Here is a 24,873-nt window from a genome sequence, read left to right on the forward strand (position 1 = left end):
TTAAACCCTTAGTTCAGCAAGCAGACTTACAAAGAACATTTTCCAATAGAGAAGTCTACCACTTTCATCTGCAAGTGTAATGCTAGAGCACCCTGAAATGTGTTTCCCTGTGACATTGAACTCAACTGTTCCACGTACATTAGCGAGATCAGGTCTGTGACACATCACAACCCCAAAGCTTCCCAACTAATACTAAGAATGGAATAAGCAATCCATCACATGCTATGACATGTTCCCCAAAACACACACACACTCAAAACCTTAAAGTGGTGTCAGAATGTTTATTGAAAATGGCAATCTAACTGGCTGAATCAACGTGGGTAGCGGGTAACTTTTAACAGAAGCAAACAGAGATACTGTAAACTTGCTGTGCATGGAAACTGTGTTTATACTTGAACTGGACTTGGAAGACTGAAATAATTTAATAGAAAAATACAGCTTAAGTTCCCAGGAGCTCTGAATGACCTCAAGATCATTCTGAAAGAAACCCAGAATAGAGGGACATAGCCAATGATGCAAATAGAGTTACACAAATATTTTCAAAGTCAGCTAGTAAAATACATTGTAGCCTTTTTGTTACAACAGCTTTGCAAATATACTTTAAAAACCACACTATTCAGTCCCACCAAACACCTGTCACTTGCATTATCAGAACTGATCGTAAGCATTTTGCAATGTAAATGCTGTCTTATTTACTTCTTAGTGAGTTTTTTAATTGCTGGAGCTGGATTTTTTTAGCTATACTGCTAAGATGCTTCCTACCACATAACATATGTGGTACTTTCTTTGTGATGCAAGAGAAATAGATTGAAAGAGAAAAAGAGAAACAAACACAAGAAATTTCAAATTATTCTGTGTGGTCAATATAGTGACAACATAATTTGATTTATACAGAAACTAAAATAGCTGTGCACTGAAACATCTGCGTGGCAAGTGAAAACAATTCAGACACCACAAATTATGAGCTCTGTTGCTAATGAACCTAGAAAATTGTTATCAGGAGTACTAAAAAACCAAAGGGAATTTAACCTAATGTTACATAACGATGAACAAACTCCCATGAAAATCAGGAAATCCCTAAATCTAATAGTGTTTTATTTTTTTTTTTTTAAAGGGGTGGGGGGAGGGTAATTATTTTGTAATTTTATTGCTGAAAACAGCCAGAGGAGTCTAATGAAACTGCATTTACTCTTCTGCCGTGGACTGGGTATGTAGCCATGACTGAAGCCGACCCTGAGAGGTAAAGTTTGAAAAGCACCAAATCATAGAACCATTATTATGAAGACTTCCATTACTTTCACATAGAATACCACAGTATAAAATAAGGACACACTGCTGGCTACCAACAAGTCTTTATTTGTACCTGCATTTTCCACACCATTCATAAAACTCCCATTTTGACATGAAAACACAATGCAGGCAGAAATGAGATTGCGCTTTTCATAGAATGACAGAATAGTGTGGGCTGGAAGGGACCTTAAAGATGCTAGTTCCAACCACCCTGCCACAGACAGGCACATCTTCAACGCAATCAGGTGGTCAAATCCCTGTCCAATTTGTCCTTGAACACTTCGAGGGATGGGGTATCCACAACTTTCCAAAGCAATCTGCTCCAGTGTCTCATCGAGGTCATCATCCTGCAAAACATGACACATGCCCAGGATCGCAGCAAAATTCAGCACACAGCTTACATCAAGCCTTCAGGCTCGCAAGGGGGGGACCTGTTTTCTGTTTAATGCAGAAGTAACACATACATTTTGGTGTAATGTGTGCAAATGACTGACGCCCCAGAGAACCTTTGCCAACTTTTAAGAAAACAGCAGCACAAGTAGGTGGTTTTAAGGAGTAAAAGTGACAAGACTCCTGCGAGCTGCTACCCGTGTCTCCGTTTTGGGAATGAAACCTAGCGTTCTTCTCTTAGAGGGAAGCGAGCAGCAGGGTGCCGCAGCCCCGTCCCCGGGCCGGCGCGCACGGAGGGAAGGAGCTGCCGGACTCCGTACCGCGCCGGTGCCCCGGGCCTGCTCGCCGTCCTCGGCCTTGCCGCCAGCGGCTGCGCGCGCCTCTCTCCTTCCTCCTCCTCCTCCTGGCGGCCGCTGCCCCGGCAGGGATGGAGGCCATCGAGGATCTGGCGCTCAAACCCTGCACCTCCTCCATCTACCTGCGGCCTTACCGCCTCTGTTACAGACAGGTAAGTGGCTCCAGCAGCTCGCCCCTTGGCGATCGCCCAGCCCCTTCCCTCACGGCCGAGCCAGATCCTCCCGTCCCTTTCACCAGCCCCTTCGTTCTCCCGGGCGGCGAAGCCCCTGCTGACTCGTAGCCGCGCGGCGGGCCTGGAGGCCGAGGGAGATGAGCTGGCTGGCCCGCGGTCCCCCTGCCGTCTTGTCATCTCCCCCGCGCCTCCGCCATTTTGGGAGAGGGCAGCGGTGCTTCAGGCGCGTGGCGCCCTACCGCCCCGCCCGGAACCGCTCTTCCGCCGGCTGCGCTCCCGCTACCCTCCCACAGCAGCCTTCCCCGGGCAGCGGGGCGGGCGGGGTTCTAGTCGCGCAGCGGTCGTAGCTGGGAAGGCCGTGGGGTCACTGCCGTGGGGTCTGCCACCCACTCCAGCTCCTCCACGGGCCTGCCATGACCCCCGGTGCCCGCAACCTCAGCGAGGTCCGAGACTGTCGTCCTAACCCCGTTATGGTTTTTCACCTTTGAGTGGACACCTCTTGATTTGGGCCTTTCTTTGGTGCTGGTAGTTTTCAGATCGAGCCCATTGCTGACTAGCCCTTAGCGCAGCAGGTTGCTACATTGAGAAATCATGCCTGGTCAGCATTTTTACATCAATGTGAGTCACCTTTCACAGGATCCCTGAGAACTGGCACCTCCGTCAGTGGCAGGCAAGGTGCGAAAGGGAAGTCGCTTCTTGCAATAAAGGATTCCTTGAGCATTTTGTGTGAGAGAGGTCATGCGTGAAGCTGGTTGTTTCTGTAGCTGATGATGCAGCATTGGCCCGTCCAGGCTGAACTCTTACCCAGGGAGAGGCATGGAAGTGACAATGCAGCAGGATTTGGACAGCCCCTAGAAATGTACGCTGCAGACCATATCTTCTCTTACTTTGTGTTGCTCTTAAACACATCAGTTGAAAATACAGAAAAGGGAATGCACATAGAGGAGCTGTGTTCCAAGTCCAGCAATGAGATAAGGAAAAGCAAGGGTTCAAGTAGCTTGCATCAAAACAGATAAATCCATCTTTTCACCTTTTTTAAGAATACATTTTGTATGTAATTTTCCTAAAGAAAGCCTACTTCTCATCTTGGGATAAGTAAAACATTTGTGAACAGGTGAAGGCTTTCCATTGAATTAATGATTTATTTTTAGGGATCAGAAAACCTGAAGAACATTCTTTCATGTTCTGAATTTTTCTGGGTTAGTTACTTCTTAATTTTATTTTAATTTCTGAGTCATGCTCTATTTACATGAAAAGTGAGATTTAATTAAAATGTACAAAACAGTATTACAAAATTATATTTAATTGAATAAAAGTACCTTCAATGAGATGAGTATGGTGAAGAAGAAACAAGGATGTGTTTGGTTGCGTGCTATGATTTGACAAGAGACCAGTATTGCCACCAAAAGATACAGACTTGTCTTTTCTGCACATCTTGCTACTTCTTCTCCTTGCACAAGTGTTTGGAGCTAGATGAGGAATGTGGTCCAGGTAATACCTAATTGGCCAAAAAAAAAGTTAGTTTTAACCTGAACAAAATCTTTTGATTTAATTCAAATGCTTATGCTGGCAAAGGGAAGGTGGTAATGTGGTGGTTAGGGATGAGTGTTTGGGGACTGGCTGAGGGCAGAGACTGTTTCTCTTGGCCACAGCACTGCCTTAAAATGAACATGAAATTGTAGTTTATATGACATTTGTACAGGAGCTGGCTTTCGTCCAGCCTACCGGGAGCATAAACAACAAATGCACAACTTCCTGCACCTGACCTGGGAGACAAGTCCTATGTTTATTAAAAACATATTTTGTATTTAAAAACTGACTTACTAACCAGAGGAAATACTGAGTATTTTCAGTCATTTGACTAATTGTTTCAAAGGGATTTAGGCCTGCTGAAAACCCTATTAAATAAGTAAACAGTTTAGGGTTTAAAATCTAAATGAAATAGGTGCATGATCTGCTTAAGAATTTCTGAAAATTCCACCACTCATCTAAGACTGAAAATTATTTACGAAATCTAGCCCTTGATCTTAATGGTTTTATGCTGAGTAGGCCTTCCCCCTGTCCAACTTTTTTTATTCACTAGCTAAAAAAAGAAACTTTTCTTCTTCTTAGTTCCTAATTGCTGCTGTATCTTAGAGTAATATTAGTTTCCCCCTTCCATGGATTCCCTGCACCTGCTTGCTGAGCTTAACCCAGATCTTATAAAAAAGTCTTTCTGAATAAGAGAATAATCTATATGAGGAAAACTTAAATACTGACATTTGCTGCACTATGAAAACTGAAACTAGTTTGGATGCAATATGTGGCATCATGATGTAAGCAGAAGGCTTGGGTGATCTTACAGGTACATTTTGTGAAGCTGTAACATGTCCACTATAGTTCATTATAGTCTGAAGAAGATTCACTGCTGCGTATTCTTGTGTTCATATAATATTGATGAAGGATAATTTGGGCCTTGAAGATTAAGATTTTGAAATCTATTTTCAAACAGGTACGTTTTTAAAATAGACATTGATACTTCAACATAAATTCTTTGCCCAAGAACATATATGAAATGGGAGTTATTTTATGACTTTGTGTTTTACAACTACTGCTTTTCTGTGCAAACAGGAAATTGAAAGGGTTTTTACATACATGTGATTTTAAGATTATTTCTGAGCATTCATGAACATTTATATTACAGCATTGATTCCTAGACATTTCACCTAAATGAAATGCTACTTCTGTGGATGTAATTTGGATCCCATCACTGTAGCTGAAACAGTTCAGTCTGTATAAGTGGAACATAAATTTAGATACATGTGAATAATATCAGAGTTTACCCTGCTAGTGTGACTTCATCCATTCAACCTGCACCCAACTGAGTTCTAAACACTCTAGTTCTAGCAGGTTTACAGACCACCAGAAAACTGCAAGACATCAGAAGGGGATCCATTTGGGAGCAGCAAGAGAGGGGATAAGTCTAAACAAACTGCTGTTTTAAGCCTACACAGGTTATGCACCTGAAGAAAATTGTAGTCACACCTGATCAAGGGTGGAGCCAGAGACTCAGAAGGTCATCTGCCTGTTCTCAGAGGTGCTTAAGACATTCAAAATTGCAGGCCCAAAGATTGGATTAGTGTTTTGACCAGCTCGGGTATCTGGATGTTCAGACACATACAGAAACAGAGTTGTATGTACTTCCAGTGAACTAAAGTGGTTTCTATCATGTTAGGGAAAACTCCATCAATGTCCTTCTAGGTTTGTGCTTGAGTCCTGAGTTCCCCTGTGTTGTAAGAGCTTGAGTCATCCTTTGGATTGAACCAGTTACATTGGTTACATATAGAAATATTCTTCCAAAAGACCACAAGGAAAACGTTTCTGGTTATTTTGCTGTCATAAGGGTTGTCTTAAGTTGTAGCAGTTCCCAGTGGTACAGCAATTTATGCTGATGGTGGATCTGCTCTCTCAGTAGAGGGTTATGAGATCTTTGATCATCCTCTTCGTTTGCCCACTCATACTTTACGTGAAATTGATGAGTTCTCAATGTTTCCTATAGAGCATAAAAGTAGGTGTGTACCTTCTGAAGGAATTCTAGGTTTTGAACAATGCAGACTGAGGCAACATGTAGCTTGGTGTTAGGCAGCCAAGCTGTGGCGAATAGCCAGGCTTACCAGACAAGTCACTGTACCAATCACTTTTTAAAATTATTTGTTCCCTCTTTCTGTAGTGCAAAGGTAGAAATAAAAGTGCAGTAAAGGAGTCATGCAATTCAGCAAACTGTAGGAATATTTGGTTAGGGTTAGCGTGGAGGGGTAAGGTACAGTTTTAAACGGTGTTCTTCAAAATAAGTATCTTAACAGCTCCTCAAAATGGCCCTCACTTACTACTTAGGATTTTCAGCTATTGGCCCTTTCCCCCAGGTGGGGCCCTCAGTCAAGTAAGCCATGTTGTTTTAAGTGAGGTGGCCTGAGGGTGAGAGATGGATGAAGTATCTCAGTTAGCCTGATGAATATCCTCTTCATTTTGTTGGTAGAAACCCTTTTTACATATTTTTGTTCTGCTTGGTATTGAAAGAAGATAATTAATTTTTCTCACATATAGGATAGCATGTGGCTGGGTTTAATGTGTACTTGCCCCCAAAGTGCAAATTGATTTGTTATCTAAAGTGGGTTTGGTTTTTGGTGGTTTTTTGTTTGTGTTTTTTTTTTTTTAAACATATATCATGTCCTGAAGAATTGGCTTCTTTACCAGAAACTCCATGGTAAATCTCTTTTCACTTTTTCCTATTGAAGATTTTCTGCTTTTCATAAATAATGTATTCAAGAGCCTGGAGGGATGGCTAATGAGAGATTAACTCAGTGCCCAGGGGCTAGGGCATTTCCCTGGGATGTGGTAGTCAGTCTGCAAGATCTTGCTTCAATTAATACTGCTTCCCACATCACAGCAGAGTGTGCTCACTGCTGGGAAACACATTGGTGTGTAAATCTTCAGCTCTTTTGTGTGTGTTATCCAGGCACTGGCCTATATATTAGACAGACAAAAAAAAAATCAAGTTTAATAATTCTGCTGAGTCTGTCACGAAGTAGACTCTGAGAAGTAACAGTTGAGAAGAGTTGTTAGGAGTTGGGGCAGCATTAAGTAGCCAAATGGGAACTCGTATTCAATGTAGTCTTCTTAATCAGCACCTAAGCAGGGATGTTAGTGGTTCTGTCTGTTGGATTTGGACCCTAACACAGGGCTTTAACAGAGAGAGCTCTGGTCAATCTTGTAATAATTTGAGAAGTTACTGCATGCAATGATTTGTCCCCATGGTAGCAGTTATTACCCCTGAGAATCAGCAGAAAGTAGTTTTGCTCCAGCTTTTACTCTGCTGTTCCAGTTCAGACCTCCAGCAGCCCTTTAAGCTAAATTGCTGAGCTTTGCACAGAACTAAGTGAATTGTATTTGCATATTCTTTTTGGTGACCTCTGTGCTGGGGACAGTATCCTTCAAGGGGAGGCAAAGCATCAGCTCACAGGGGGAAGCATCTAGCTGGGGGAATAATACCTTGAGCTGTTACAAAAGCTTTTGGCCAGAGCTCACATATCAAAGCCTTTGTGGATCTAGCTCAGGTTCCTGTAGCTTTGTGTTTGAAGGTTGTTCTGGCAAGAGAGTTCTTGCCACTGTTTCCTTGCATTATATAAACATATACTTGCAGTCTGCCCAGGAACTTTTAGAAGTTTGCTACTAGACTAGTATTAACCATCAGTAATTTTTCCAGTATGCATGTGAGTGAGTTTGTATTTTGAATTGCCTGTGGGATGTTGAATAGGCAACTCTTTCAGTGATGTGGGATAAACCTCAAAAACTCCATCTGTATCGACTGAACTGTACATTCAGTAGTGGCAAATTGGAACTATTTGCTGTTCGTGAGCTTCACATTCCTTCTGCACTTAAGAGTAGCAGAATGCTCAGTGCCTGAGCATTCATTGCATTTCCACTATTGATTTAATATTTAGAGTCATTCACTTTGAAGTTGAATGTGAAAAATGCACCTTTCAGTTTAATTTTAATGCATGATATTTTCATTTGGTGTTAAGGGAATTCAGTTAAAATCTCTTGGAGTTTTACAGTCATATTGAAGTAATTCTCAAGTCTGTAGATTTTAACACAACATGAACTTTAAAATGGGTAGAAAATGTACTTCAGCAGTAATGCGCAATTCATCAGTGAAGAAGGAATTTCTATTTTTAACCTTAGATTGGCTATTGGTTTCTTGTGTGACCATGAGCAACCACCCTGTTTCTGTGCCTTACAATTTAACTGTCTTGGAGATGTCATGAAGTTTAAAATATGTATACATGCAGAAAAAAGTGAGGCCTGTATCATTAGTATCTTGAAATCTTTGAAGATGAAAAAAGCAAAGCAGTGCAGTGTTACAATAACATTAACAATCTGATTTTGCATTCAAATTTTTTTTTTTTTTTTTTTGGTATGGAAATTGCAACATGAATGTGCCCAGCTGCCTGAAACATTCTCTGGAACTTCCGTCTGCTTTTTTCTAAACATAAAACATTCTTTTCTGTTTTGACAATTAAAAATGATGCTGTTGAGGGAGTAAACAGATTTTTAAGTTACCTGTTCAAACAAGTGAGTCTTCTGTTGAATCTTCAAAAGGCTCTAGTAGTAGGAAATATGCTACTGAGTAATATATTTATTTGTAGTTCATTTTTTCAAAGCGGTGCAATAAAAGGAGATGCCATTTTTGCTGCAGAATTTGTCTCATTTTCTTCAGCTTGTCAAGTCTATTATGTCAGTACATAGTATTAATCTTAAATGCAAACATAACTGCTTCTAGCTCAGGAAGTCCCTGAGCTGCAAATTGCAGGAGGCTGAGAGTATTTTAACAGTATATTCTTCCTTAGGCACTTTGGTTTCTGCCAGAGGTAGAATCCTGGATGAGACATATTTTTGATCTGACTGATCTGATGGCTGCTGTGTTAACTGGAATTATGGTTGAAGCGCAGTATAATTCTTTTATGTGGGTGAAAGAAAAGTGAAACATTAGGGAATTAAATACCGAGGGAGCATAATTTCCTTTGGGAGAAACAGTGCTCTTTGCAATTAGAGCACAGGTTTAAAAGAAGAAATTAAGGAATCTAGGTGTATCTGCTTCTGCTTTGCCATATAACTTGAATTCAATTCTGGAAATTTGTACAAGTTATTTTTGTATGGGACTTTTATGGATTGCTAAAGGGGGAAATGAGAAGAATTTGTTAATAAGAGTAGTAGTGGAAAACAACACTAATACTTGGGGTTTTTTTTCAGCAAATATTATGTTGTATTAACCTTAATTTCTCTATCAGCATGCTTTGACAAGTGAGTGTAGGGTTTTTTGAAGTAAATATGTGAAAAGTAGTTGGCTGTGACAAAACAATGCATTTTTAGGTCAGTCATATTATGCACATGTCACTTACTGGAAAGCATAAGGCTTTTTTTAACTTTTTTAACCTTTTTTAACTTCCTAGCACAGGGCTGAAAATGTGTTTACAGTTGCATAAATGAACATCAAAATCTCATTTAATGTAATCAGTAGCTAGGTTACTTGGGTTACTGTGCAATAGCTGTGTAATTAAGATTGAGTATTAGGAAGAGGTACGTAAGTTGTAGTTAGCTTAAACCAGTATTTTTCAAGTTCTGATATGTAGCTCACAGAGTGCCGTTAGACTACTTGTAGGTCATCCATGTGAGTCAGCTAAGAAAAGCAGATCAATTATCAGCAGATTTTAATGTACTGCCAAAGTCTGCAGCTTCACTGGAAGATGTCTCCAGGTCTGCAGATGAAGAGGTTGAAAACCACTGGCTTTGACAATACCATTCCAGACGCCTCATCTGCAAGGGCTTGTCTACACAGGACTTCCCTGATTAACTCCACGTCTCATTCTACAACAAAGAGTCTGGTTCTGTTTATGTTAAACCATTTTCAAAGTATGATTGCACTTTGAATTTATACCCTACCTTAATCCATGTTAACTTTCCAGTGCATGCCCTAAGGGAGCAGTAAACTCAACTGAATGACTGTGTCCACACGGGGGTTTAATGGAGTTTTAACTAGCAGAATTCAAGTTCATCAAGGCACTTACTTGGGCTTCATTTTATTAATGTCCTGGTATAGACAAGCCCTAAGAATAGAATTAGTTTAGTTTGAAGTGAATGAGCCATGTTGTAAAATCCATCACTGAGATTTTCTAGTATTTTGTATGTGTTTGTGAAATACAACTACTGCATGGTATAAAGTAGGCATTATTTTACTTGTTTGGTACCATCTCTTGTAGATCATAGAAGTAAAATCATGTTCATGTTGTTCAACAACTAAGTGCTGTATTTGTTTTCCAGTTTGGATCAAAATACGTATGTTTGCTTAAATAGCAGAAACTTAATTTTCTCAGTACAAAAATATCTGTCATCTGAATCATTTCAGCAATGACACTATGTTTATTTGGTATGTTTTAAAGCAGATGAACACTGTAACATTTTAAGTGTTTATAGCAAATCTGAATATTATGGAAATTAGACATTTTCTGTAAATGGGAGTATTCTTTAAAATGTCTGGTTTTGATTTCTATATGGGATGAAACTCATGGGGTATATATATGGGATATGCTTTATTACATTCCTGAAAATACAAGTGTGTTTTAATTACCTCAAGTGCTGCCATATTTAAAATACATTTGTATTTTCAGGTGTAACTTGTAAAAGGTCAGCTCCTGTGCTTTGAAAACTCTACACAAGTTGATGTTGCATTGATAAGCATGTTTTAAACAGCAGGCAGAGAATGTTCACTGCCCCTCTGACTTGCATTCAGATTAGTTATTCTTCATAATTTTAACCAGAACAAGTTAAAGAACTTAGCTTTTTGGTACTGGCCTTCAGACAATGATCAAAATCTTGTTAATACAGTAACGCTAAGGTTTACTGAAGTTTAAACAAAGTAAAGCTCAGTTTTTCTTACTGGTCAGCTTATGTCACACTGAAGTCCTGATCACTGATCAAAACAGCATTAATTATTTGTTTCACGTTGTGGTTGCTGTGTCAAAATCCTTTAAATACCTCTTGGAGCTGAGAGGGAATCTTATGGCCTGTGACAGAGCAGCTGGTCTGGACATGGGCTGATGCCCCAGTTGACAGGTTGTTGGATTAGAAAGAATATCAAAAGCAGTAAGTAAGATTAGGGATAAGTGAACATCTGACAGCAGTTTGCAGCAGGGGAGAACAGATGATAAACAATGGGAGCGGGGTGCGTGGGGGGAGTAAGAGGTGAGAAGGCCATGGGAAAAGTGTGGCAGCAATCGCTAAATCTCCAGGTTGCTGAGCCTCATGAATAGAACAGGAAATGGGATTTGCTGGGACAGATGTGCTGAGCGGTGATGAATACATTATAGGGAAATGAGGCTAAACTCCTAAAGGTGAGAGATGTTCTTTCTCTGAAAATAGAAAATCTGGCAAAGGAAAAATTTACCCTCCTGGAGAAGTAAGCATTAATACTTGAAAACTAATGTAGAAAGAAGTAGTGCTAATGGTAATTTTGATTAAATGATTATTCCACAGTAGCATTCATGATGAACTCCAGGTCGTGTACTTCAAGCACAACAACCTTGCAGTGCAATTGCATATACAGTATTGCAAGTATTTATTTTAATCCTAACATCAGACAAATGGTTGAAGAGTTTGAATAATGGAACAGGCTGAATGGAGGCTGTGACTGGATAATGCTTAGATGCATATTCTGTATCTGGCCTATATTATGTAACATAGCACTTATGTATATTTGTTCTGAGAGTTGTGCTGTGTGATCTTGTGAGGTCTTTTCAGCCTTATATTTTTTCAATTCTGCAAAGTGATTGTATCCTTGTAGAAAATTATACACAAGTGTTCCTGTTCTTCAGGATATTGTTTCTGTACTTCTTGAAACTTCTTTAGTTTAAATTATTAATGAATCTTCTTTATCCAATATTTGGGATATAATTATCTCAAAGCCAACAAAAACTTTTTATGTGCTTACTGACAGGATTATAAGTCAGTTCACTGACTTAGAATTTGTGTGTGCCTTTTTTAATTTTTAAAGAAAATATCATTAACTCCCCCCCCCAGACATTGCATTAACATTTTAATAGTGTATTACTTTAGCAGAAGGGAGTGCTGCAGAAAGTTAATGTTGCTCTGAGAAAGTACTGATACGTTATCAGACATTTCAAAGTTTATTCCACAGTGTATTCTCCCAGTTTGTTTTACAAATACAAGCTTGCTAAAATAAAGTAGAAACACATGCTGAGAGTCACCAGTTGGAAAACATAAAGCTTAACAGTGTAAGGACAAGGGCTGACTTGGCTGTAATGAGCATCCCCACCATCTGTCTTTTCTGACCTCAGATTTCTCATATGTGCTGCCCCTGTCCTCAAGGAGGCAATGTATCTGGTCTCCGTTAGTCCATGTTTGCTCCTAGCCATGTCTACTGAGGTTGTAACTAGAATCTGGGGTTGTTGAACCCAGGACAGGGGTGAATAGCTATGTCCTGCTTCATGGAAGTAGCTGTTCCTATTGCAGAAATTACATGTGTGGTGTTTTGACCGCAGTGGCATCATTTGAATATAGCAATTAAAGAATCTGTAGAGCTCTGGAGTTTCAGAAGTTCCCCAAAATTAGTGATCAGCAAAGATTGTCCTTCAAGTGGCTATAATAATAAAGAAATAAAATGGTGGTGAGCACAGAAAGACAGAGATTAAAAAATATGCTTTAGTGATTCTATCCTAATAGTTCTGTTTTCCATAAAACTTGATTTCTACATTTGCATGAAGCTATAACCAAAGAACTTGGCATTTGTTACAGGCAGTTCCCATTTTTAAAGAGTAGTTGAAGATGATTTGCAGTTGCCTTGCATGGTTCTTTGTATTCCAAAAATTAAACTATTACAGGGTCACTGTCATTATGAAGGTTTCAGAAATACTGCAGTAAAACATTGAACTGTATATAAATCATTAATCAGTTAATCACTAATTAATTTGATTAACTGAATGCCAGTTGTATATGACTTTTAAGTAATGGGTATATTTGTCTTTGCCAGTGCTTTCTTTAGAATAGGTAACAGTTTAGAAGATGTTCCCAAGTTACTTCTTGACTCCTACTGTGTATTATTTTTTCCCAACAGGAAGAGGATGAGGACATGACCACCATTATGGGAATTAGATTCCTGTTGAGTCTCTCAAAATTGAGAGGTAAAAGTGAAATTAAGAAAATATCAGAACCTGGAGCTAGTTGCTCCAGGAACAGTCACTTTGAACTGATCTTTTTGGGGAGGTTGTGAGGAGAGGATGAAAAGCGCTGAGGATCTTTGTGAGGAGGGTCTGTGAGAAAGTCTTAGAAGAAAAATCTAAAGATTGTTACTAAGCCTTGGCTTCTGTTAGCCCCCTGCTGCTGTTCTTCATCAAATTGTTATAATGGCTTTCAAAGCAAGTGAGTGGAAAATGGTTTCTCTGGAGCTTTAAGGAGTCTGAACTGAAAATTGTCACTGCTTTATAAGTAAAACACATCAAAGATTGATGGAAGAATTGCTTGTTAAACACACTGTAGATTTTAATTAAAAAAAGGGGGAGGTATCATAAAAGAGACATCAGATCATCCTAACTACCTAAAGGTGAAAGCTTAATAGCTTGTCATCTGCTCAGGAGCCTGTGTTAAGTATCTCTTTCATAACTTGTGTGACCCTGTCTGTGTGTGCAAGGTTTTTTTTCCTCAAGAGTTTTGTTTTTTTCCTACATACAGAGGGAAAAGTACACAAGCATAAAAATGGTGGTGGTGGTTACTGTGCTTTTTCATTTTCTTTCCCTGTAAGGATGCTGCCTTCTGGTATTTTTAATTACCCAGTGCTTCAAATTCTTATGTATTTCTGAAGTAGTTCTTTGTGTTGTGGTGTATAAAATTTATTCTGTGTGTTCAGTGTGTGCAAAATACGTTTGTGTATCTAGTAATTGTGTTTCTTCTGGAACCTGGTCCTCTTGCTTTCTGCCCCTCTCCCCATCTTCTTTTACCTCCACAGTTCTCCTGGCCAGTAAATTGTGTATTATTTTAAAGTTGAGTAGTAGATCTAACAAAAAAAGCTGAGGAAAACAAAAAGTGTGCATAGAAAACATTGCCACTGAGATTTTGAGCTTCATTTTTTTAAGTCAGATGCTTGTTCTGATGTCATGCTGCATATGATCAAGGTGCATATTTAGTAAGCAAATACAAGCATTTGTTTTAAAAGACTAGAAGGATTCCTTAGCAAGCTGCTAAAGCACACGGTGCATTATTCACTATCCATCTTAAGATTTCAGAAATGTTCAGTGTTGTAGTTTCAGTTTTAATTTGTGAGTTCTTCCTGGAATTCAACACGTACATCTATGCATGATTCTGACTGCAGATCTGACTCTTGATGTGGAAAATAGTTTTTCCCAAGAGCCTAATGTGAGGTAAATGCAATTGCTAGGTTTTCTGCACATTATATCCTTAGAAATGGTATATATCCTGAAAAGCATAACGTTATTTGAGTGATTCTGTAGGACTTTCATGATGTATGAGATCATTAAAATTAGGAGTATTTACTGTGTAATCAATGATGTAGAATTTGATAATTTGCTATTACTGTTTTAGGGAATTTTTCAATTATACTTGTAATTTAGCTGCTGTTTTAATTAGCACTTGGAATGAGTGTAGCATTTTGGTTTGCTGCATAAAATGATTCTAGGCTATAAATGGGTCTGGCCAAACACTAAGATCCTTAGCATATATATTTATAAACTCTTGAAATTCCAACCTTGCTGGATAAAATATTTTTTTGCTCTTCTCATTGGTGAGGCCACTTGCATTGTTTCTACTTCATCCTAGTTTAGGCAAAGCCTAAAGCAGTTCAACACATTTTTTATTTGTTTGTTTGTTCTACTTATAAAGTAAAAAGTGTCACATCGGTTCAGTGCTTTTTGATCAAAAACTGTGTTCTGACAAACTAGGTTGGAAGTCAGGATGTGGAAAAACAGGGTAAACAGATAAATTTGTATATTGAGTGTAACATTGTAAATAATTATTATTAATTTTTTTTTTTTAGATTTAGATATGAACCTATATATCTCTTGTATAAATTCTCATCTTCTGCTGAAATAAACCATCACTGTTGGCTTCATTTAGTTTCGTTTTGGCTTTAAGACCTACTTGTGCTATTGCTTGGCCACCTAGCTTGTTGAACGTTTGAAGCAGCAGGATTGGAAGAAAAGTTGGCTATCAAATCTTTTGGCAAATCTGTTTTAGAATTTCATATGTATGTTTGCACTTAGCATTCTCAACATTGTAATGTTTCTGATGCTTTAAAGCAGTGGACATAGGTAGGCAGTTTCTGGCTTACTTTGTCTGTGAGGCTTCTGTGGCTTTTTGGACTCTTCCATATCAATGAAGTTTGTACAGCCTAAAATTGTAACTCATCAGCATTAAAGCATAACGTGAGACTATTGGTCTCCTATTCAGTGAAACCAGCCAGTAGTACAGGAATGACATCTATAGTATTTTAAGGCATAATTCCTCTAAATTTGAAACCTGATTGTTTCTGTGAACCATCCTTTTTTTCTTGTCGAGGGGAGATGGTTGACCTGTCTGGAGAACCCTGTTTCTTTTTATCTTGTTGCTTTCTCTTTGATCTGTTTCGGAGTTCAGACCTCTTGGCAAAACTCTTGCAAGTCTCACAGGAACATACAAGCCTCCCTAGAGCGTTATGGTACACTCCATAGAGAAAGATTAATTTGTAAAAATAATAATATAAATGTCAAGATTTAAGTGTAAGAATTATGTTTGAGAGAGTTGGGGTGTGTAGAGTAGAGATTTAATCACACCCAAGGGCTGAAAAAAGCTAGTCAGAGAAACCATTCCACTAAACGGAAAAACTGTTGGAATATTTGCTTATGAAGTATTTCTCAAAAACCCCCAGGTGAATGCCAGTTGGCATTGTGTCTTCCCTCCCCTCTGTCTGTACATTCTTCTGCAGCCCTTCTGATAGAGCAGTGGCATGCGTTCCAGTGCTGCACTAACTGGGATGACAAACCACACCTAACAGTTGTGCCCTGGGGAGAGGATGAAAGAGAAAAAGAAACTTTCTGCAGTGCTATGTTTTGTATACTTTTTGGTCATAAAAACGAGTCTTGCTCTTGTGAGGGAAGGTGTGTAATTGCCTGTAGTACTTGTGGAAATTAATTCTTCATTCTTACACAAGCCCTGATGGATCTGTGGAGTCAATTTGTGACCTTCATTCTTAAGGCTCTTTTGTGTATGCTGGGTTCAGCCCATTGCATGTTCAGGATAAAGTCTTAGAGCTTAAGGTGTCTTGGCATTCTGTTGAAAGAGCCAGCAGAAATAGCAATAAATAGTTTTAATATGCTCACAGTATTCAGTACTGCTGAAGAGACATGCTCTGTATCCTGGGACCTTGTCTGTGTCTGACTTGCAGTAAGCAGTAACCTTGATTTCTATGAGTCTCAGTGTGTGGGCTGCGTCCTTCTGTGCTCTGACTTCGCCATGGAGACACCATGGTGCTGCGCCTGGCTTTGTTCCCAACTTTGTTGAAACTTTGGATCTCCCAAGTGCTGCTTGCTAACCTTAGTCAATCTTGTTAATGCTGCTGCTTTGTGGGCGTGTACCAGACAGGTGTGTGATGCAAGCTGTGCAGTTTATTGTGCTGTATTGATTCAGATTCTGCATCAGCATTATCTTGTCCTCTGTAAGTTATAAATAAATGAATAGAACTGTTAATTACTTTTAAAAATCATACTGATGTGACCCATGCTGTTGCTTTATAGGTGTATTACAAAACCAAGTATCTTTGAAGTTATGTATGACGAATTGTTTTCTGTGTTGGTTTTTGTTGTTGGGTTTTTTTCAATCCAATTTTAATGATGCAGCAGTCTATACACAGGCTTTTTCTTATCCGTGTTTTGTTTCAGGTGACATAGTTAGTGTTTTTTGTTTCAGAAATTAAAACAATGTTCATCAACTGCATAGTTTTTGAATGCAGCTTTATTATCTATCTAAAAATGAAGTGGTCCAGTACTGCAGTAGAAGAGGGGTAGTTCTGGGTTTGTTTTTTTTTTACTGTTGGTTCTTTTTCACCCAGAGAAGATTTTAATCAGACCCTGTATAAGCTGCAGTGGAATTTGTTACCATGACTAAAGAGGTAATGAGAAATATTAGACAATTGGTGGTGGTCATTAGCATTTGGCTGAAATACTAGTGGCAACTGAAACTGTGGTTTTATGGTGGTATCAGTGTTGTTTTCCTGAATGGCACAGCAAAATTAATAATGAAAGAACAGTTTCTTTCCTTCCTCTTTTGAATGAGGGTCATGACCTAGGGTAGCAAAGAAGAAAGTATGCTTGTAGGCGTATTTGGTTGCCTTGGGTTTGATTTTAAGATTCATTTTCTCCTTCTACTTACTATAGTTGTGTTTGCTTCTCTCCCTGCTGTGAGATACAAGGTGAGAACCCTAAATCCTGGCAAAGTCAATGGGGTGAATGTCTCTGAGTCAGGTATTCTCAATGGGGTTGTCATTAGCAGTACCAGATTCTTTGGGGTGCTATACTAGTAAGTGGTCGGGGGAATCACAACTTGTGGGAATGTGATTTGGACCAAAACAGTGTTTGCCCAGTATGTATCATTTGGAGAGCCCTCTTCTTAAGGGGTTGAAAGGATATTTTGACTCATGAGTGCACAGGATGAGTACAGGAAGGAGCATCTGCTCTGGGATGTTGGATTTACAGTGGGTACTCTGTATTGAATCTCGCTCTATCTTGAAACAGCTACTACAGATATAATTGATCTAGGTGTGTTATGATGGGTGCAGAATTATTTCCCCTGTCTGTCATATCACTGGTCTGAAATTTCACATTCAGATCCTTTATCTTGGTAACTGTGGTCAAAAGAAGCAGATTCCAATGGACCACAAAAGATTAAAACAGGCTTCCTGGACATGTTCTTCCTTCTTCTGGTCTCTAATAAAAAAAAAAAAAAAAAAAGGAGTTTATTTGTTTATTTATTTTTCTTATAGTTAGCTATGTCTCAGTAAAAATTAGCTGTTTGGAAAATGTCTTAAGTGACCTGGGAGTATAAGTGCGATTTTCCAAAGGAATTTGCAGGAATGGGTCTCACTGAATTTCACTAAGGCTTTACCATGTAGCACAGAAACAGTTTTGTAATCTTAGGACAAATATTGCAGTTTTAATCCCACCACAGAATATGGCATTAATCAATAAAGGTGTTTAGATGATACTTGGGGTTTCTGGCATTTACCTGAAATGACAGTTGTTCTGAGTAAAGTCTGAATTCAGCAATTCCATCTTTCCAGTGAGTGCCTTATAAGTGAAGGTTATTGAATGCAACAAAGTGTGTTCTTAAGTCTTGGAATTTTGTATGAATTATTATAAATTGGAGCAAGGATATGAGTCTGTGTCTCTTGTTCCCCAGGTTCACTTGTTTGATTTTTTCTTTCTAACTCAACGAGTATGTAACAATTTATACAAATAAGGAAAACTCCAGAAAAAGAAATGAAACACAGAACACACAGGAGTTCTTAGCAGCCCTCTGGCTGAGGTATTTCTCTGACTTTTATTTTCTGAGCTGGAGGCAGCAGATGTGCCTCCTGTATCTGTATTTCTCAGGCTCTTAGGCTCTTCAGGGAATTTTATTTTTCATTTCTCTTAATGTTCACTGTACGTGTAATGTGTACAATAAAGTGAATATCCATGCTACTTTTCCACAGGGATGTGCTTTTAATGTTAGTATCACTTTTGCTTGTCCTCATACAGAATTCAGAAGACAAAACATTACAATTCATGATCACATTTTACCCAGGAGATATGTATCAATTGCTTCTAGCTTCTGATCTTCTTCAAAGATACATGTATTGATTCAACTGAATGTCATCAAGTCTAGTATGTCCTTATTTGGGAGATCGCAGTTGTAGAATGTGGGACATGAAATTAGAGGTACAGCTGTCCCCTGTTTTGTGTGGCACATACCTTTATGCAGTGGCAACATGAGTGGCAATGGAGGAGCTTTTTTGTGCTGAGTTGGCTTAGTCACTAGGTGACATCTTTAGTGTGGCTCAGTGTGTGGTGGCAGAAATTTTTTTGCTGTTTGCATGCAGGAGGCCATGTGGAAAGCAGGAAAAGAGAAGGTGATACTATTTTGATGAAAGTGCTCATCTAGGTCAGATTAAGCAGAAAATATTGCAGAAGAAATCTTGGTGGTTTAAATTCCTGAGTATTTGTCCCTTTGATAGTAATTTTGCAGGGATTTTTTTTTCTTCAACCATAACAGAAAAATACTGGGAAAAGATTGCAAGAAAAGGCCTTCACTTTGCAGGTTTTCAGCAACTATGGATTTAAGTAGCCACGTGAGATGTGTAATACATCTGTCTGAAATTACAGTACTTATTTACAAGAAAGCATTTCTGCTGTCACATCAGCTGAATGCACAGTTTGCAAATGATATTATCTCTGTTAAAACATCTTTCATTATTAGGAATATATTCCTTAACTATGTCCAGTCAAGGTTTCAGATTTCATGTTTTACTGTATGTTTTTGAAGAAATCAGTGTTAGTAATTTCGTAAATATGTAAAGAGTATGTTCCTTTTATCCCTGCAAAGTAAGAAAGTGTGTCACAGATGTCAAAGGGAAAACAGAGTTTAGCGATAATGGGAAATACATCTAGCAAAAGTCAATAATATGACAGGTATTTAAATAAAACAAAGAGCAGTTGAACACTTGCTTAAAATTTTGTCATTTATATGTAGTAACGCCAGAGTCTGAAAACTTTTAGCTATTAGCAATTAGCTCTTTTCATCAGAATTGGAGTTAACTTAGTACTAGGAAAGCCCCATCTGTAGCTCAGCATATAACCTTAAATTATATGCTGACCTGTCAGTACAATGATGTGAGAAAAGTCATAAATTTGACCTTTGTGCATATCATGTTTCTTAACTCAAGCGCCCTATCCTTATTTTTTGTAGTATAGATTTCAGTGTGCTTCTACGTATTTGCCTTGGAATAAAGTGTTTGATATGTATACGCAATTATTCTTAATAATGATGTATATTAAAAACAAAACAAGGGGAGAAAAGAGATTTGACTGAATTTAGCGTACTTATATATGCTTAATTCTCATGTTTTGTAAATTTCCTTCAGAGGTAAGTGATCTTACTGATAGCTGAATGCCAAGCTAAACTGCAACTCCATTGTTGAAAAGTACACACAAAAACCAAACTGCGATCTGAAAAGTAAACTTCCAGAGGATTATACGAGAAAGTTTACTTACACATCAAGTATCTTAGTTGTAATTGTTCTGGCAGTTGATGTACATAATGTGAATAGAGTGGCTTGGCCCAGTTTTGCAATAACAGTTGAATAAATTAATGCTTTCTCCATTGTTTATTTTACCTCCTAAAGTGTGAAAAAATTTCACCTTTGAACAGTAAACTCTATTGCCATAACTATCTGTTTGCAGTTTCATTACAAACTCCCACCAGAATAACCCTCACTTTGAAGAGAAAATTGATATGGGTGGTAAAAATTACAGTCTATGACCATAGATTTTATGTCTCTTGAGGTATCTCTGGTGTGGTCTCCACTGGTATACATTATGATTTCTTCAAGAAGTACCTTTATGTCTTCCAGTTATTGTCGGATAAAAAGTCACGTCCGTCTTAGAGTTTGGTATCACATAGAGCTGAGCACCTCTGTCTCTTGTTTCAGATCCTTATACATAAAATGTGTGTAGTGGAGCTGTTGTAACTTTGCCCAGGTCAGAACTGTCCGTGTCAGCTGGAACTGGCATGTTGCTCTTTAGTGCATAGGATAATTTGTCTCCGTAAGCTTAGTCTTACTTCTTAAATTGTTAATATTGCAAATTAGCAGCAATATTCCTGCTTCAGATCGAATGTTCAATTTTAAAGTTGTTGAAAAGTCATCAGTTTGTGTTATTTTTGAATGCAGGTTCCACAAAGGCACTAAAACCAGTAATTTCTAACTCAAACATTTGCAAATGGGAAGTTAAAAACTGCAAAATGACATTATTTGTAATCATGATGCTTTTAAAATGAACATTCTGGATAGTTTAGTGATGAAATCTTATGAGCTTTGTTTAAAAAACAAACACTCCCCCCCTTCCTCTTAAGCTTAAACAGTGGCTTGTTTAAAAAAAAAACAGTAAAATTCCGTAACACTTAAACTCTTTTGAAGTAGCTCTTCAACATCAGCAGGTAATTCTGCAAATTGCTTTTGAAGATGAAGCTTCATTTACTCCAGCGTGTGCAGTCTGATGGAGTGGATTAGTGGGTGTGGGCTGAAATTGTAATTTCGGCTTTTTTGTGTTCATTTGTCTTTCTCTGGAACACTCCTTATCACGTACATCTCTATTTTTGCGTAGTTTTGAGTAGACCAGGGCTGTCTTGTTTAATAGTCAGTGGTGAAAACTTGGTAGGTATAAAAAGGCATTACATGAATGTTGACTACAAAAAAATCTGTATTTTTTTTTAATCAGGTTTTATTGTAGGGCGTTTTTTTTCCTTATCACATCAGTTCCCAGAACCAGCTTGCTGTGTAGTTACACAAATGGCAGTCATAAGGGTAGAGCAGAGCTGTGCAGCTGGGGTAGAACAAGGGGCAGGCTGGATTTTGACTGACACTGTTGCAGGACTGCACCCTAAGATTGAGTGACTTTTAACACCAACCACTTCCCCTTGCATTTAAATTAGTAGTCAGTAATTTGATAGCCAAGCATAAGAGTTACCTAATACTGATGTATACTATACATTCAAAAGGGAAGGGGCAGGCGATCAACTAATGCAAATTTGAATTATTTTAGTGATTTTTTTTTTTAACTGAGTTGCATGGGTTTATGCCAGCTGAAAGTGCTTCCTTTCATTTTGAAAAATTTGTAAGACTTTCTGTGAAATCTGTAATTACGTGGAAAGAAAACAGCTTTCTTCCTGCTTGCCACAAATCAAACCTTTAAAGCTGACAAAAAAGGCTATGATAAGTCATTATTTCAGACAGATTTCAGATGCAGAATAGTCTCTTCAGGAAAGCATTTTTCTTTTACATGAAAAAGCTGAATATTAATTGTCCTTGAATTCTTGACTCCTCCTTTGCATTGTTTTTTTGTGGATGAAGAGATTTAGATACAGCATGGCAGCTCTCTACTTTCTGTAAACACAAAAAAACCACTCCACTAGTTTATTAATCCAATAAAAATATCGAGCATGAAGCAATGAAGCTTTTAAAGCATGTGGAACAGGTATTTAATTTTATTCTTAATATCTTAAAAAAAAAAAAAAATCCCAAACTGTGGATTTTAGGGGGTCAAAGTGCTGGTTTATTTTTTTAATTTATTTGCATCATTTTTGTATATGACATAGTGCTTAGAAATATTACAAAAAATACTCAAGATAATGCAAGGTAATTTGGTCACTAAATGTACAATAGGAAAGTGAAGAGGATAAAGTATTCAGTCCTGAGTTTTGCTTGGAAGTACAGCTTCTGTGGGCATGTCATTGAGGACACTGGAAACATTATGTATTGATTGCATATAACAATGAGTATAGCATTACTAATTCAGCTGGCAAGAAATGGTTTATATTAGGTTATAAATTCTCATCTGTTTCCACTGAAAAATGCTACAGATTGGCATTAGATTCCATTAAGCTGGAAAAAGAAATGTAACAAGGAAATCTCAACTGATAGGAGCACTTATTCTGTAGCAGGTGGAAAAAGGAAGGGAAAGGTTCATTTATAGGAGGATGAGAGCTTAACTTTTAGTGTCCAGTATCTCCTGTCTTGCTGGCAAAGTCCAGTCTGTTTAGCCCAAGAGCTGTGACTCCAGGAGAAGCAGCAGCTAATGCACATCTTCAGGGCATATTTTCACGTTGTAGGATCATGCATTTTAAAAATCAAAAAGTACTGAATTAATGAGTTGCTTTTATTGTGAATTTACCTCTTGGCAACTTTTATTTGCAATAAAAAGGAGACTATGACTGAAAAGCATTAAGCTAAGACTACTTATGCAATTGAAGGTGGAAGGAGGCTGCAGGAGCTGGCTGCGTTGGTGTAGATCTTTGTCCGTCTTCATGAGTCAGTTACTTGACTCCCCAGGCATGCTGCTCATCTGGATTAACTTGGTGAAACCTCATCTAATAAAGTGAGAAGTTTGGTGTTCTCTTGCCATGTGGTGTTGGACAGCAAGTAGACATCTCAACAACAGAATGTACAGTGAATTTTCAGATAGAGACATTGATGTGCACATTGATATTAAACTGTGTAGATAAATTTATAGAAGATGGATGGAATGTGAAAATAAGTGCAATAGAAAACCAAGCTGTACACGTTTTTGAAGAAAAACATAGCCTTGTAACTTTTTAGCACAGAAAAAAGCAAAATGTGATTATTCCTGCAGGGAGTTTTACTGTTTTCTTACGTGTAAATCATTAAACAGGGACTGCACACTTGCTTGGCTTTGCTGACTCTGGTTTAAGACCGTTATTTGCCAAATAATTCTTACCTGTTTACCTGTAACATTAGTATTTTATTGTATGAAGAATGGTCATAATCCCTTTGCATTGAGGACATTAACCACTTTTGTGTCTTAGTGTGGAAACAGAGGAAATGGAGCAATGAGGACCGGGGTATTTTTATGTTATAATTGTTTCAGCTTCTCAAGTTGGATTTTTTCATGAACATGGAACATTTACCTCTTGGATGACTGCTTTAAGCCTACTCCAACTAGCAGAGGCTAAGGGATCATGACTGTTGTTTGTCATTTTAACCTTCATAATCCATGCATGTAGCTTATCTATACCATAATATATTCTTCATTTTTTCTTAACTGCTGCTGTTTGTTTGCACCAACTTTTGTCTGGGCTGTAGCTGAATTGTTGGATCATTGAACAGGAACTGTTCCCACTACATGTGTTTAGTTCCTATCACAATGGGTCGCCAAGCGTCATGTTGTCTCTCCTGTAATGTAAACATTAAGAAGTTAATCATTGTCACAGACAGATTTTTTTTTTTTTCTCTTTTAGTGACATATGTGGTTAGTTTGCTTATTTTGGACATAAGTCCTCCGCATTTAAAGTGATCTTTCTGTGTGGACTGTTAACCAGTCTCCTCAAAAATCTAATACAAGGTATCATCCCTTTTTACTGAGGCAGTTTTGGCCATTTCAGCTTTGCCTGTTCAAGCAGAAGTTTTCTGTAAATAAACATGGGAGATGACAGGGAAGTGCCTTTAATTCAGTTGGGTTTAAATTTTTTAAGTACTTAAATAAGGCAAATAAGATAGGAGAAGCTTTAAATAGATTTTGGGTAAAGATCATTTCTGCTTGACTCATGTGTTGTCTGTCCAGAGTTCATTGCAAGAAATCACTTAAATCAGTGCAGATCCAACAAAACATTTGATTTGTTGAATTGTTACTGGAGACCAGTAACGAGTGGCATCCCTCAGGGATCGGTGTTGGGACCGGTCTTGTTCAACATCTTTGTCGCTGACATGGACAGTGGGATTGAGTGCGCCCTCAGCAAGTTTGCCGATGACACCAAGCTGTGTGGTTTGGTTGATACCCTGGAGGGAAGGAATGCCATCCAGAGGGACCTTGACACGCTTGTGAGGTGGGCTGATGCCAGCCTCATGAGGTTTAACCATGACAAGTGCAAGGTCCTACACCTGGGTGGGAGCAATCCCAGGCACAGCTACAGGTTGGGCAGAGAAGAGATTCAGAGCAGCCCCCCGGAGAAGGACTTGGGGGTGTTGGTGGATGAGAAAATGAACATGAGCCGGCTTCAGTGTGCGCTTGCAGCCCAGAAAGCCAACTGTATCCTGGGCTGCATCAAAAGGAGGGTGACCAGCAGGTCGAAGGAGGTGATCCTGCCCCTGTACTCTGCTCTCGTGAGACCTCACCTGGAGTATTGTGTGCAGTTCTGGTGTCCTCAACATAAAAAGGACATGGAACTGTTGGAACAAGTCCAGAGGAGGGCCACGAGGATGATCAGGGGACTGGAGCAGCTCCCATAAGAAGACAGGCTGAGGAAGTTGGGGCTGTTCAGCCTGGAGAAGAGAAGGCTGCGTGGAGACCTCATAGCAG

General features: G+C 38.7%; 1 protein-coding gene across 3 annotated transcripts in view; it reads left to right on the forward strand.

Moving 5' to 3' along the window:
- The first annotated feature begins 2,032 nt into the window (after positions 1-2,032).
- NUDT14 (nudix hydrolase 14) overlaps positions 2,033-24,873 on the forward strand; it is a 61,811-nt gene continuing 38,970 nt past the window's right edge. The window contains exons 1-2 of one of the 3 annotated variants that reach the window (XM_057416104.1): positions 2,060-2,188; positions 12,876-12,942. Coding sequence is in view for 2 of the 3 variants with exons in the window: in XM_057416102.1 (XP_057272085.1) it covers positions 2,108-2,188 (81 nt within the window). In the remaining variant the exon portion in view is untranslated. Of the gene's footprint in view, positions 2,189-12,875; positions 12,943-16,889; positions 16,917-24,873 lie in introns of those variants that run through there. The other 2 variants (XM_057416102.1, XM_057416103.1) reach the window with 2 other exon arrangements.

This window comes from Pezoporus wallicus, unplaced genomic scaffold (genome assembly GCF_028554395.1).
Source record: "Pezoporus wallicus isolate ANWC-B61680 ecotype Strahan unplaced genomic scaffold, APGP_CSIRO_Pwel_v1 scaffold_2146, whole genome shotgun sequence".
Classification (NCBI taxonomy): domain Eukaryota; kingdom Metazoa; phylum Chordata; class Aves; order Psittaciformes; family Psittacidae; genus Pezoporus; species Pezoporus wallicus.